General features: G+C 42.2%; 1 protein-coding gene across 2 annotated transcripts in view; it reads left to right on the top strand.

Moving 5' to 3' along the window:
- Positions 1–14,548, top strand: part of ca14 (carbonic anhydrase XIV) — a 115,398-nt gene extending 100,850 nt beyond the window's left edge. For both annotated transcript variants that reach the window (XM_067392393.1, XM_067392403.1), the window contains 2 exons: positions 10,359–10,412; positions 14,368–14,548. In XM_067392393.1, the coding sequence (XP_067248494.1) occupies positions 10,359–10,412; positions 14,368–14,467 (154 nt within the window). In that variant the 3' untranslated portion in view covers positions 14,468–14,548. The remainder of the gene's footprint in view (positions 1–10,358; positions 10,413–14,367) is intronic.
- Positions 14,549–16,541: the final 1,993 nt, after the last annotated feature.

The following is a 16,541-nucleotide window of genomic DNA, read 5'->3' as shown; positions in this document are numbered from 1 at the left end:
AAGTAGACGGGCGGATGTAACCTTGTTCGAGTGCCTCCTTGATGTATTCCTCCATGGCCTTCTCCTCCGGTATGGACAGGGGGTATATGCGTCCCCTGGGCACTGGTTCACCCGGCAGCAGATCGATGGCGCAGTCCCATGGCCGGTGTGGAGGAAGCTTGGAGGCGCGTTGCGGGCAGAAGACGTCGCTGAAGGGGGCGTAGTCAGGGGGAACATCCACGGAGCGCTTCTCAACAGGGCTCTCGATGGACGTGGCATTCACGAGAAGAGACTTGGAGAGTGGAGGTTTTGGAACAGGAAGCGCTGGGAAGCAGTCTGGGAAGCAGTGATCGCCCCACTTCAGGACTTCGCCCGTGCGCCAGGAGATGTTGGGGTTGTGTTGTTCCAGCCACGGGCGCCCTAGAACCACGTCAGCGGTGGATTCCTCCAGAACCAGCAAATGGATGTGTTCAGTGTGCAGGATACCGATGCTGAGTTGTAGTGGACCCACGCAGTGACGGATGTGTCTGCGGCTTAGGGGTTTGCCCGTGATGGAGTGGATTTGATAGCTCGTCGGTGAAGGAGAGATCTTAAGGTTGAGTTGTCTACAGAGGGTGCCTGAGATGAAGTTTCCGGCTGACCCTGAATCAAGGAGCGCCACCACTGGAACAGAGATGTTAGCAGCAGTAAGGGTTACAGTTGTAGTGAGTGGTTTCATTTTCTGAATGGAGGGAAATATTGCACTCACCACGGGTCGAGGAGGACGGATTGGGCATGTGGAGAGATTATGCCCCATTGTTCCGCAATAGAGACAGAGATTCAGGGCCAGCCTTCTTTGTCTTTCGTTAGGGGTGAGACGAGAGTGATCAATTTGCATGGGTTCGTTGGCTGGTTCTGGGGAGCTGACGGGTTCGGACCGACGGAGGAGGTTAGTGGTGGATGACTGGCCCTGGTGTTCTTGAATGCACGACTGCATACGGGACCCCACGCGGATGGCGAGTTGGATGAAGCGTTCTAGTCCCATGGAGTCCTCGTATGCAGCGAGATGCAGCCGCACGGAGGGTTCCAGCCCCTGACGGAACGTGGTGATGAGGGCTTGCTCGTTCCATCCGCTGGTGGCGGCTAGCGTTCGAAACTGCAAGGCATATTCGTTAACAGATAGGTTTCTTTGCTTTAGATTATAAAGTTTCTCACCAGTCGAGGAATCAGTCAGAGGTTTCCCGAATACTTCCCGGAAGTGGGAGACGAACGCCGAATAGGATTGGACGACTGGGCCTTTCTGGGTCCACAACGAATCTGCCCATTGCAGAGCCTTCCCTTGCAGTTGTGAAATAATGAACGCTATTTTAGCCGTGTCTGTGGTGTAGAGGTGCGGCTGCATCTCCAGGACCAGCTCACATTGGAGAAGAAATCCGCTGCATTCCTCCGCCGATCCAGAGTAGGGCGCCGGTTTGGCCATGGGACTGGCGGTGAATGCAGGTGAAGGAGTGGTGCTGGTGGGTGCGGAGACAGCCGTGTAGTGGGATGACGATGTTGAGGGCTGTGGTGTGAGTGCTCGACGCAGCACGTCCACGAGTTCCTGGAATGGATCGTTTGTACTCATGCCGTTAGTTGTTATGGTCCGGTCTTCTGTTATGATATAGACACGGAGGCAGAGATAACAGCAATCCAGGTGAGTTTATTGGAACAATATGTGGTACACAGAGTGATAATGGCTGTTATCAGGTTCTTGAGAGATGAATATAAAGTAATACTGTCCTTGTGTGGTTTGTGGATCCAGGAGTTGAGCTGAGATGGAGGGAGACGTTGGAGACACTCACACACACAGAAGGGTAAGCACACGAAGGGACCAGGAGACGAAGGAGATGAAGGAGATCGCTGGAGCAGGTAAGTATGTTGAAGGGGAGTCCTTAAGGTAAGCATATACATGGCGTAGTGCAAACGAGACCGGACAGTGAGTGTGTGTGAGAGTGGTGGCTTTGTAGTGCTGGTGATTGCAGAGTGAATGAGGTGCAGGTGGCGGTGATTAATAAGCTGGTGATTGAGTGCGTGGGTACTGTGGTGAGGTGGAGCCTGGCGTGTCTGTGACAGATGCGTGATCTGTCGTCACCCTCTGAACGAAGTCCAATCTGATAGTTCTCAGAAAATGAACTGTAACTTAGTGAATACTAATCACACAAAAATGAGACTTATGTCTAAAAAAACGTTGAAATGTCAGGGTTTAAATCGGCCAAGCCCACAGAGCCAGCGCTATTCAGACACAAATTCTGAGGCAATACATGTATACATTGTCTCAGTCGTGTATTTATTGTCTTCAAAAGTGTTTTGAATAGCCATAGTTAGCGATCTCTGGAAGCCTGTTAGTTCCTGGATTGTCACATGGCCTATTCTTCTTTAGATTAATTTGTGGACTAAATGTGCACAGAGCGCCCTCAGGCTGCAAGTATGAATTGAAAACACAGTATCCAGCGCTCACAGTGATGACAATAAATATTGAATAAATATTGCTCCTCTGTATAGAAAATTGACATAAACATGAGAATCCATCAATATTTTTGTGCATGCTTTTAAGCTAAAAGCCTATATGAAATGCCATAGAGGTAACATAATTATTCAGACACTTTGCATCACAGAAATACATTATATTTTAAAGCATATAATAGAATACCATTTATTTTATAAATTGTAATAATATTTCACAGTATTGCTGTTTTTTCTGTATGTTTGTATACACCATGCTTGAGACATGACCACAGGGTTTTTTTTTTCACAGCCTACCTGACTGAAAGGCCTCATTATTATGCAGCTCATTAGAGGTCTTTTATGCGATTATTTTGTCTTCTCAGGTGTAAATCACCCATTATTCATGATGATTCACGCCTCCATGCATACTGTGTTTCTTGACAAAAAGTGTCTTACAAAAACTAAATCAATATATTGTTTTAAATGAACAAGTAGGCAGGATAGTTTTGACATAATTTTGAAGAAAAAACTCTAGTCTACAACCTCCAATACCTAGAAGTCTTGTGAACACATATATAATATTATTTTTTTGGCCTTATTTCAGTGACTTCAGTTTTTTCAATAACAACACATAAACGTTATTCCTTCAAAAACACAAACATGTACATACATGTTGCTCACATATTATGGTAGCCTAGTTTGTGCTGTATACAGTGTAATGAAACTTTTTCCATTAATATGTTTATGAACAACTGAAAAAAGCACAAATGTCAGGGCATGTCAAAACTTCTCCAGACCCCAAATCAGCCACAGACTCCAGAGGGTTAAGTTTGCCTTTATCCATTGTTTATCCATTGTCTTGAGCCTGTGTATCCTGTTGCAAACCATGAGTCTTTTGTAAGCCATTGTGCTTGTTTTGTTTTCCCTTTTATGACTATTGGAAGCTCTACTTCTGGTTTTGTTTGTACTTTGTTCCTTATTTTTTGATCTTCTACAAGTAAAGCTACTTGGAGTTCATACCTCTCGTCTCCTTGAGATTATTCTTCTGCACTTGGGTCTAAAATACCTCATCCTTGAGTTAGCTCACTCAGGAGGAACACCAGCTCTGTGTCCAGGAGATTAGGGTTCTAGCCCTGCTAAAGACAACTTTCCAGATTTTAGTTTATATTCTGGCAGTTCCTGCTTCCGTATCATTACAGCAAGGCTGAACCAAAAAAAAAAAAAAATGGACCCAGCAGAGAATCAAGGTCCTTCATCAAATGTGGAGAGACTTTTATCCAAACTCACCAATCAAGCTACCGCTATTCAACATCATGAATGGATACTCACAAAAATACTTAAAAATCCCCAAAATCCTCCATCTCAGGAGGTTCTTGATTTACCCACGCCACCAACTACCTTTCTTCAACCTCAACCACTTCCAGCAGCTCCTCTTCTTGAGCCCAGGCTACCACCTCCTGAGAGATATGATGGAAATACCAGGGGCTGTCGAGGCTTTATCACCCAATGTTCTCTCGCCTTCCAACTACAACCCAGTAGTTTTCCTACTAAGAGCAGTCGGTGGCTTATATTATCACCTTATTAACCGGAAGAGCTTTGGAATGGGCTACGGCTCTCTTGGAACATTGTTCACCATTCACTGCTGATTCTGAGCAATTTCTTGCAGAGATGAGGAGGGTCTTCCATTATCCAGGAGGAGGAGTAGGAAATGACCAACGATTACTTCAACTCACTCAAGGAGCACGCAGTGTAGCAGAAAGTGGCAGCGGAGAGTGGCTGTAATGAACAGGCTCTTCAAGCAGCATTTCATCAAGCTCTTGCACCTGAGCTAAAAGATGAATTGCCTTTCCGAGATCCTGCGCCTAACTTAGATTATCTCATTGATGTTGCCATCTGAGTGGATAACCATATTAGGGATAGGAGGTCCGAGAAACCACAAGACAGGGTCACAGCCCACAATTACACCAGTCCAGTTCAACCTGCTTTCCAGCCTCTTTCCACAGAGGAACCCATGCAGCTTGGGAAAAATCGCTTATCACAATCTGAACAGGACAAACGTATGTGGGAGCGGTGATGTCTATACTGTGGTGAACTGGGGCATTTTCTAACTATTGCCCTGAACTTGTGGGAAAAGAGATTTCTCGTCCAGAGAGAGGGGGGCTGAGACGAGAGAAATAACTGACCCCCGATCTTCAGCTGGATTTTCAACAGTGATGCATTTCTTCTGGGGCAATGGTTGGTACAAAAGTTCTGTATTTATTGACTTGGGCGCTGCTGACAATTTCATGGACAACACTCTGGCCAAGAGCTGGAGGATACCACTCATAACTCTCCAAGATAAGCTTGCTATAACATCTTTAGACAACAGACCTCTGGGGTCCGGCCAGGTAACACCCTGTACCATTCCTACTTCAGTTGAAATAGAATCACTTTTCGTCTTTTCTCATTATAGACACACCTGAGTTCCCAGTCATTCTTGGCTACCCTTGGCTTGTTTCTCACAATCCTCAGATTGACTGGCCAACTGGCCGTTTTACCAGATGGAGATGTGCATGTCCAATGGCCGGAATTCTTTCATCTCCTGAGTCTTCTTGGGGACCTAAATGACAAACTCTGGAAACAGCATGAGTCAAATATGCCAAGAACTAAGGTACTAGCCATTCCTCAAGTCAAAATAACACCTCCTGCTCTGATTGTTTCTTCTCGAAGTTCGCCAGGAATATGTTGATCTCCAGGATGTGTTCAATATATTTTTTTTTTTTTTTTTTTTTTTTTTTGTGTGGGTAAGAAGGATGGAGGTCTTGGCCCATGCATTGATTATTGTGGCCTAAATAACATCATGGTGAAAAATCGATATCCACTACCACTTATGGCCACAGCCTTCGAACTTCTCCAGGGTGCTACCATCTTCACTAAGTTAGACCTCCGGAATGCGTACCACCTGGTGAGAATCTGGGAGGGGGATGAATGGAAGATGGCTTTCAACACCCCTACAGGGCATTATGAGTATCAGGTGATGCCCTTTGGGCTAGCTAATGCCCCAGCTGTCTTCCAAGCCCTTATCAATGATGTTTTGAGAGAGTTGCTCAACAAATGTGTGTTTGTATATCTCGTTGATATTGTAACATTTTCCCAGAGTTACGAAGACCACGTTCAACATGTCCGGCAGGTTCTCTCTCGACTGCTCTTGAACAACCTCTTTGTCAAACTGGAGAAAAGTGAGTTCCACAGCACTACAGTCTCTTTCTTGGGATTCATCCTGTCATGTGGCAGTGTACAGATGGATCCCAGCAAAATTTGTGCAGTCCTGGAGTTGCCCCACCCTGATTCATTAAAACAAGTTCAACGCTTCCTGGGTTTCGCCAGCTTTTATAGGAGATTTATTCGAGGCTTCAGTTCCATTGCAGAACCTCTCACAGCTCACCAGGAAGTCTAGCACACCCTTTCAGTGGACAGAGGAGGCTAACCAGGCTTTCGAACGACTCAAACTGCTGTTTACTTCAACTCCCATATTGACCCTACTAGATCCTGAGTTACCATTTATTATCGAGATGGACGCATCGGACGTGGTTGTAGGAGCAGTTTTGTCCCAGAGAGCAACTAGGGACCATAAACTCCATCCTTTTGCTTTCTTTTCACGTTGTCTGACAGCAGCAGAGAAGAACTATGATATTGGGAATCGGGAGTTGCTGGCCGTTAAGCTGGCATTAGAGGAATGGAGGCACTGGCTGGAGGGTGCTAAACACCCATTCATGATATGGACTGACCACAAGAACCTTACTTACATCCAGGGGGCCAAAAGGTTAAATCCTTGACAAGCTCAGTGGGCCCTTTTCTTTAACCGTTTTGACTTTGTCCTCTCTTTCAGACCTGGTTCCAAGAATATTAAGCCTGATGCTCTGTCAAGGCAGTTTGAATCCCAGGAAGAGGAGGGCAGGTCAGAGCCCATCATACCAAGGTACAGAGTACTGGCATTCATCCAGTGGGACTTGGAGATGGCAGTACAGAAGGCCCAGATTCACCTACCTGACCCAGGTAATGGCCCATTGGGTCGCCTCTTTGTGCCTAACACCATCAGGTCCGAAGTACTGCAGTGGGGTTATGTCGCACTGTCATCTGGACATCCAGGGGTCCTAAGGACCCTGAGGTGGATCCATCAAGTTTTGGTGGCTCAACATGGGAACTTATGTTCGGAGAATGGTTGCTGCATGTTCCACAAGGTAAACTACATCCCCTCCCTATCCCAAGATGACCCACATATCCATGGATTTTGTTAGTGGCCTACCCAACTCTCAAGGTAACACAGTGATACTTGTTGTTGTGGACAGATTTTATAAGGCATGTCATCTCATTCCCATCTCTAAAATTCCTACAGCAGGCCAGACGGCAGAACATCTCATGCAACATGTCTTTAGGATTCATGGGTTTCCTCAGGATATGGTGTCTGATAGGGGTTCCCAGTTTACCTCAAGATTCTGGAAGGCTTTTGGACGTCTAATCGGTTCTATCATCAGCTTGTCCTCAGGGTTCCATCCCCAATCTAATGGCCAGACAGAGAGAGTGAACCAAGAGATTGAGAAGGCCCTCAGGTGTCTGGTCTCAGACAACCCGAGTACGTGGAGTTCCCAGCTGGTCTGGGCAGAATTTGCCCATAACACCCTCCATCACTCATCACTGGGTATGTCTCCATTTGAATGCCAGTTTGGGTCATGGAAACTAGGTCCTAGATACATTGGACCTTTCAAGATTCTCAAGAGAATAAACCCAGTCTCTTACCGACTCCTATTGCCCAGGTCTATGTGCATACACCCCACATTCAGCTTACTCCGTGCAGAGTCTTTTGAACATGCGCAAAGTACAGGGAGGGGTCCAATTTTTTGTTGACTGGCTAGGCTATGGTCCAGAAGAGCGCTTGCGGGTGCCAGCCAGAGACATACATCAAGGACTTCCAACGACAACGGTCGAACTGCACTAAAAGGAACGCCAGGAGCCGTTCATCAAGAGAGGGCTCCTGTAAGACTCTAGCCAGCAATACTTCCTCCAACCACTAGGGGTCATACTTTTGCCATGACCAGCAGTACTGCTCCCAGCCACAATGGGGCGCAGGATGCCTGTTGCCTGCAATCTTCCTCCCAGTTGCCAGGGGGCAACCATTGGCAAGAACTCTCAGCTGTGCTAAGCAATCATTATTGATGATACTCACCTGTGTAGGGCCCTATTTAAGTTTGCCTTTAGCCATTATTTTTTGTTCAGTCTTCAGCCTACCTGCCTGTGTATCCTGTCCTTTGTAAGCCATTGTGCTTGTTTTGTTTTCCCTTTTGTGACTATTGGAAGCTCTGTTTCTGGTTTTGTTTGTACTTTGTTCCTTATTTTTTGATCTTCTACAAGTAAAGCTACTTGGAGTTCATACCTCTTGTCTCCATGAGTTAGCTCACTCAGAAGGAACACCAACTCTGTGTCCAGGAGATCAGGGTTCTAGCCCTGCTAAAGACAACTTTTGAGATTTTAGTTTGTATTCTGGCAGTTCCTGCTTACGTATCATTACACTGACAAACTGCCAGGAAGTCTGACAGAGGGATAATTTTTCTGTAGAACTGGAGCATTGTGCAGGCAGACTGGAAAATTGCTCTTGAGTGAAGATGTTTGGTGCCTCCACCCCCAGAATCATGACTAGTGGTGGGGTAAGTTGAGATGCCTGCCGAGGGCCCAGAGGAAGGTCGGACACACATTGTTGTGGTTTACATGGATCTTTCTTGGGAGGGGACGCCCTCAGGGCCAGGGCCCATGAGGGTCAGGACTTTTTCTTATGCATCCTAGAGGAGATGATAGATCTAAGATCCTGTCTTTCCTCTTGGGTGGCTGTGCCTGAATGCGCTTCCTAGTCCCACTATCTTTGTGGTTGGATATGGGTGGGCACACTGGCCTTTTGCTTCTCTTTCTTTTCACTAGGCCCTGGACTGGAGTAGCTGGTGGACAGTGCTGGCTCCTAGATATGGCGAGGGATTAATTTGACAATGCACGTGAGGGGGAGAGATAGACCGCAAGCATCTTTTTCACCCTCGGCACTGCCCCGTACCCGTGCTATGTATGTTGAGGTGGCCTGCATGTGTATGAACTCGCACCTATTACGGATTTCTGCTGCTTCAAGGACTGCTCCACTGAAGCACCCGTTTGACTGTCTACATCCAACTCCTCAGAATCAAACCTCATTCTGGTCTGAAGAATTCACAGAGTGAGCTTCAAGATCCAAAATGGGGTTCTTAGAGTCAGTGGAGATGGCAAGAAAAAAGGGCTTGATCACCCATCTCATGTTCCGCCTTCACCAACTCAACCTGCAAGCCCTATGACAGAAGTCACCAAGCCACCTTGGCTGCTACAGATCCTAAGCCATAGGGTGCAAGGGTTTGGCTGTCATCTCTCTGAAAGAGAGCCAAGCAGGATTGGAGCTTGTGGATGTTAAACCTCTCACAGTGAAATGCAGTCAGCCCCCTAAAGGACTGACTCCTCACCCATTCAAAAGGCGCACGTTGTGTGAGTCGTCACTCATCTCCCATAATGTATTAGAGGCACAGAGTCACACATCTCCTGAACTTATGACATGTTGGAAACTAACTCCTGACTTATGACAGACAAATCACACGTTCAACACTAAACATGCGCTTAAACATATGGCTTTTGAAGTCAAGTCAAATCAAATTACCTTAATTAGTGTTTTATAAAATATAGATTGTTTCAAAGCAGCTTTTTCAGTTATAACAGGAAAATTATTCAATGCGCAGTTGAACAGTTCAGTTCTCCTCTAGCCAATGAATGAACACAGTGTGATTATGATTCAGGCTGCATCACAAGTCAGAAATCAGATTGTAGATCGGTAGCATTCAAATATTTAATCCAGTTCCTTTTGCTTTAAGATCGAATTTAATTTGAAGATAAAACTGATGACACATTGGTCTATTTATGGTTTCAGTGACGTACTACACAACATGCTATGTCATCACATTCAGCCAATCACGGATTACCTTGTGTAAACACGTGATTCAGACACCGGCTCATGTGAAGTGTTCCCATAGTGTCAAGCCATGATGCAGCATTGAGTCCCACTCGAAAGGGAACGCAACATTGTATCAAAGCCATTGGTATGTTGGTTCTTAAAGGGTTAGTTCACCCAAAAATGAAAATAATGTCATTTATTACTCACCCTCGTGTCATTCTACACTCATAAGACCTTTGTTCATCTTCAGAACACAAATTAAGATATTGTTGATGAAATCCGATGGCTCAGTGAGGCCTCTCTTGAGAGCGAAGCCATTGAAACTCTCAATATCCATAAAGGTACTAAAAACATATTTGAATCAGTTCATGTGAGTTCAGTGGTTCTATCTTAATATTATAAAGCGACAAGAATACTTTTTGTGTGCCAAAAAAAAACAAAATAATGACTTTTCAACAATATCTAGTGATGGGCCGATTTCAAATCATGAAGCTTCTGAGCTTTATGAATCTTTTGCGCTCCGATCCACTGATTCGATTTGTAAAGCTCTGAAGCATTTAAATACAAGCTAGCTAAGTTACAATAATCCACAGAGAACAATATGCCCAAACACAGTTTACATACCACTGTTAAACATTGAGCCTAAAGCACCTTACAACTGTTAGTAATAATATTTGTAATTAAATTAATAAAAAAAATGATACAACAATTGCCCAATATTAACATTTACTGCTAATATTGTGATTAAAAAATGGTCCCACAGCTGATTGGGAATCAATTAATTTATTTAAACTTAATTATTAGAACGTAGTTTGTCTTGTCTGTATTCATCTTTAGCGTTTATATTCTTTGATCATGTTTGTGGGTGATTACTTTGGTGGATTGTGTTCAGTGATATGATTGTTTCTCCTCATAAACACGACAGCTTAACGTCGAGCTGGGATGTCCTTCCAAGTATCCGACCTGCTCCTCAGCCCAGGTCAACCTTTTTAATAACCTTTGATTCATGACCTCTAACCTCTAACCCTTAACCTCAGTAACTTCTAAAATCAACCCTACAATGTTAAATTACTTAAATCACTTTTAAAAGTCAGGAAATATATTATTGCTCATGAAAAAAGGACAGCTGACTAAAATACATTGAGTACATAAAATATGGTAAACAGAAGCTCACCCGTACTTGACGTGAGATCAAGCTGCATTGGTTCTTGTGGAAGCTCAAACTTGCTTGGTTGACATGTGAGAACAAACCTTATAAGTTCTCACGCATCAAGCAAGTGCGTTTCAGCTTCCATTTAACACAGTTTATGAGCTCAATGTACTGTATGTGCATACATGTATGGGTACCACTTTATAATACGGGTGAACTAATATACATTAATTCATGCATAACTAATGCACAGATAATCATGTTTTAATGTATGACTCATGAAGAACTAAACCATTAATTAATGATTACTGCATCAGCAACTAACAAAGTTTCTATATGATTAATAGATTAAGTAATATATGAATTGTTCTTAATTAAATGTGTTATAATGTATTAATTCCTTAATTACACATTTTATTAACTAAAAGTGTAGGTTAATGTGTTAACTACCACAAGGGGTTGAAGCCATGTACTTCAACTTCCAGTTGTCTGCTTTAATTAATCATTAACTAATGATTTGAAAAAGTATCATGTCATGACTTTACTTGTTGAGGCACATGACTATTAACTAATTGTTAAGCAATATGTAATTAATGGGTTTTGACAGTTGCACATGCAGTGAGTGCAATAACAGAGAATGTGTTTGAAGGATGGGTAAGTTGGGCTGCACACAAATATCAGCACACCAAAAGCTGAACTACAGATTGATGTTGCACTGAGTTTAAACGACCATTATCGAGTCATGCCGCAACAGCTGTTTATACTGGACATGACAGACCATTGCAAGTCCATTTGTCCTTCATAACAGAAATTACGTTTTGTTGTGTTGTGTCATGCCGCATCCAGTGTAATATCACTATCACTGATTATAATGGGTTCTATTGTCTTTGTCCGGTCTTGACACAGTGTTATGAAATAGCAGTGCCTGGCCACATGTTCTTAGTGTTCCACCTTTGAATCCTAGACCTCAAGCTTAACCTGACACACTCCTGTGCCATGAACAACAAGGTTCTGGATGCAGCAGTTCATCTGGCACATTGGAATCACGGTTGTAGATAGTTGAAAATTGAAATCCATGGCTTAGTGTAGATGTCAAAACCATAATGACATATTACTTAACAATTAATTAATAGTCATGTGCCTCAACAGGTAAAGTCATAACATGATACATTTGCAAATCATTAGTTAATGATTAATTAAAGCAGACAACTGGAAGTTGAAGTACATGGCTTCAAACCATTGTGGTAATTAACACATTAACTTACACTATTAGTTGATAAAATATGTTATTAAGGAATTAATACATTATGACACAATTAATAGCAATTCATATATTAATTAATAATCATATAGAAACTTTATTAGTTGCTGATGCAGTAATCATTAATTAATGGTTTAGTTCTTCATGAGTCATACATTAAAACATGATTATCTGTGCATTAGTTAAACATGAATTAATGCATATTAGTGGACCTGTATTATAAAGTGTTACCCATGGAGGATGTTTGCAGTGCATCTGAGGCAAATTGAATCATCAGCATAATTCAATCTGTACACTCAGCTTGAGCCTGGAATTTTTTTTTTCTTTTCACTAATCACTTGGTCCACACTAGGGTGGCAACACCGGCCCATGTTGTTGTTTAGTTGTTTAGTTGTTTTAATGGAGTATAACACAAACTGCTTCACAAACTTTCTGGAGTGTTACTTACCTTTAATTTGAAGGGAGCATTGAGACTCCCCCCCCCCTTTCTTATAATACTCTTGAATTAAAGGGATAGTTCACCCAAAAATGAAAATTCTGTCAGTAATTACTTACTCTCATGTTGATACAACCATGTAAGTCTTTCTTTCATCTTCGGATCACAAATTAATATTTTTGTGATTAAATATGAGCGGTGGAATACTCCTCCATTGGCTTTAAGGGGGCCCAAACTTGTCCGTCCAGAAAGTCAGTGAAGAAAATGTTTAAATAGTCCATGCCACTACCATACGTTTCTCAAGCGACGATAATACTTTTTCGTGCGAAAAAAACAAACAAAAGAACGACTTTATTCAACTATTCATTTTCTCTCTTGTAGGCCTCTGACGTTAGTTCACCAGAGCTCCATGACGCATGCGCGAGAACTAAACTGACGACGGTCTTCTTCTACTACTACTTGTTACTGGCTGCTCACTCCTTAGGAGTATTACCGCCACCTAGTGTTCAAGATGAAGTGCTGGCATAGCCGGAAGCGCTAAACTTTGTTTACAAGCAGGTGAACGCGCGCGCTGTATGTAAGCTATTGAATTCGACATTGATCGTGCTTTTGGTCTCGCTCTAAGTAATTGTTTACAATGGTTAGAAAGTGTGCATTTCCTGGATGTCCGAATCGTGAAAAACTAAGACTTAACATTGCCACAAAATGAACGGCTTACCTTTCACCATTTCCCATCAAATGATCGTGATTCACTGTATCATGTATTATGTTTTATTTTTTAATTTAATATATAGCCATATACAAATAAAGACAAAACTAAATGAGTGTATCATGACTTTAACAATTACCACATACTGCTTCCACTTACCTTGTTGGTCTAAACAAGTTGGGCACAGCTGTTGATTTCAGTAATCTTTTTTGTTGAACTGATTTGAAGTCGTCTGGAGAGAAATGTTCACTGCACAACTTCATGTGCTTGACGAAATTAATCGGTAAATTAACATCCCGTTGAACTGCCAGCAGCCATAGATTCAGTCACTCACGATCATTTGATGGGAAACGGTGAAAGGTAAGCCGTTCATTTTGTGGCAATGTTAAGTCTTAGTTTTTCACGATTCGGACATCCAGGAAATGCACACTTTCTAACCATTGTAAACAATTACTTAGTGCGAGACCAAAAGCATGATCAATGTCGAATTCAATAGCTTACATACAGCGTGCGCGTTCACCTGCTTGTAAACAAAGTTTAGCGCTTCCAGCTATGCCAGCACTTCATCTTGAACACTAGGTGGAGGTAATACTCCTAAGGAGTGAGCAGCCAGTAACAAGTAGTAGTAGAAGAAGACCGTCGTCAGTTTAGTTCTCGCGCATGCGTCATGGAGCTCTGTTGAACTAACGTCAGAGGCCTACAAGAGAGAAAATGAATAGTTGATAAAGTCGTTCTTTTGTTTGTTTTTTTCACACGAAAAGTATTATCGTCGCTTGAGAAACATACGGTTGAGCCACTGTAGTGGCATGGACTATTTAAACATTTTCTTCACTGACTTTCTGGACGGACAAGTTGGAGGAAAGGAGGAGTATTCCACCGCTCATATTAAATCACAAAAATATTAATTTGTGATCCGAAGATGAAAGAAAGACTTACATGGTTGTATCAACATGAGGGTGAGTAATTACTGACAGAATTTTTGGGTGAACTATCCCTTTAACCTAATTGTTTGCTACACTAATCCATTAAGTTTTCACTATATATATTGCATATATCCTTTAGTCAAGCTACCTTTACACATATGACCCATTTCCCAGTGCATGTAGTTTAAATTCTTCACGAATACATTACCTCGCTCTGCTTGAATAGAAAACATTATCTAGTCTTGTCATTTTTTACATAATGTGTTGTATATCCAAGAGATTAAAATAATATGAACTATGCCGTTTATAAATTAAATGTAGTTTGAATTGCATTGTGCATTGGGCTTTGGAGCAATACCACCCCCAGCTGTTTCAGAAAGCAATAGCAATAGCAATAATGTCAGTTTACTTTCAAATTACTTTCAAATCTTCTTCTTCTTTTTCCCCCCCACCAGAACACAAGATGTGGCAAAAGAACACAAACAGGATATGGCTTTAAAGATTACTTCTAATCCAGGAAAACCAGAGGAAGATGCCCCTCAGCCTGAATCTTGATTCTTAATCTTCTTAATACACCCAATGTGTATCTTGGCCTTTTTGTCTTGTGAAAGTGCATGAGAAAATATATACTTTTAACTGTGTCTCCAACTATCTTCTTCTCATTTCTTAGTAAATGGTCACTTTAAACCCTTTTTCTTAATTTGCACCTTTTTCTCTGTTATATCATAGTTCAGGTTCGGGATTCTGTATGGCCCTCACAGTGTGTGGTTTTGTGGAGATACTTTCTCACTTTTGCATTCTCTTTACCACAGCTGTATCAGTTAGCCTTTATTAAAATTATCTCTTATGACTGTGAATTTCACCTGTACATACTATAAATAAATTAGTGGATTACTGAAATTCTATCATGATTGCCCCCTGTGGGAAATGTTTTGATTCTACCACTTTAGGCAGATACAAACTGGCTCTTGTATGTGTTGGATGACATGTAAACACTGTGAATCACTAAAAAGGATAACGTTTAACCATTTAATTATCACAGATCATGTGGGTTAGGACAGCTCACTCTCCCTGAGCAAGTCACAATAAGCTGGGAAATTGTAGCAGCAGTAGCAACACTGGCAGGTACTTGGCTCTGAGATCCTAATACAAGTGAAGCAAGTGTAACAGAAAGTTAAAATGGCAAGAGGGGACTATAATCATCTTCTAAACATTCAGTGGGTATTGAACATATAGAAAGTGACCAATGTAAAAAATTCCAATGTACTGTGTTCATAATTTCTGTTCCTGTTTTCCTTAAGGCAGGAACACACCAAGCCGACCATCTGATCATTCTGATTGGTTGTTCAGCTAGTGCCGCCAGCTGGTTCGGAAAGGCATTTCATCTCACGCAGGTGCAGAACGGATGTGTTACTTGGCCATCGGCCAAGGTCCATTCGATCACATTCCAGGGGGAATGCTTAATATATTTGTGAAATAAATATTACATACCTTTGTTACACTTAATATAAACTACTAATGATCACTAGCAGCATGTAATCTTGGTTAATGTAAATATTTACTATCCCATTATGTAAATTTTATATAGCCTAGTAAGTTCCATAGGCTTTTTGTATGCATAAAAAAAGTTTGCAATATTCAGCAGCTATTTTGTTTCAACTTCCATGTTCTCCATTCAGTAAATAATAATAAACTTTATTTTCTTTTATTAAACATTATATATATATATATATATATATATATATATATATATATATATATATATATATATATATATATATAAACCCTCCAAAAAAACAAAAAACAAAAGAAACATCTTATACATTTTAACCATGAATGCTCATCTTGAACTAGCTCTCTTCTTCTTCTCTATTTAAATTCCAGCAGTGTAGACACTGCTAAGTGTATTACTGCCCTCCACAGGTCATAGTCCAGCTGCTCTGCCTGGAGCAAGAGCAGCAATCTCTCGAGTACCACAGCTAAGGATTCCTGCAGCTGGCATTCTAAACAGATTTTCCAGACCGCTCCCTGATTGTCATTTATTATGCCATCTTGAATGTGTAAAATTAAGCATGCCTGCCCTGTGTCAGTCCTTGGAGGAATTTCACTGTGTTTGTGGAGTGGGTGATGGTGAATGATGGATCTCCGTTCACCATCGCCCCACTGCACGGACATGACGCCAGAGCCCACCGCAGACAGAGAGCTTGAGTGTGCTGCGATGCATGAGCCAGCACCTATAAAGAGAACTGAGCCAAACATTGCCCCGGAGCCCGAGAGTCACGAAATGTCTGAACAGGTGTGTGTGAGCCGGTATTCTGTCAAATAATGCTATCAAACAGATTGTGCAACAAACACTATATTTACATTTTTTTAAGGGTAGGGGTAGGTATGGATGTTGATAAAGCCTCAGACCACAAGAATATGATGCTGGTAGCATAATCTGATGGGTAGCATTTTTTGCTATTGAATATTCGCTATCCCATTAAAGCAGTGGGTAGCACAATCTGAGTAGTAGCACAAATCGTCAGAACAGCCTGCAACATCATGTGCTGCCACAGGAGTATTAGTGGTGTGTGACAGAATGGAGGAAGACCCTGCCCACACTCCCACCACTGAGGGTGAGCTGAAG

Source organism: Chanodichthys erythropterus, chromosome 2 (assembly GCF_024489055.1).
Source record: "Chanodichthys erythropterus isolate Z2021 chromosome 2, ASM2448905v1, whole genome shotgun sequence".
Taxonomy (NCBI): domain Eukaryota; kingdom Metazoa; phylum Chordata; class Actinopteri; order Cypriniformes; family Xenocyprididae; genus Chanodichthys; species Chanodichthys erythropterus.
This window is presented reverse-complemented; position numbering and strand designations above follow the sequence as displayed.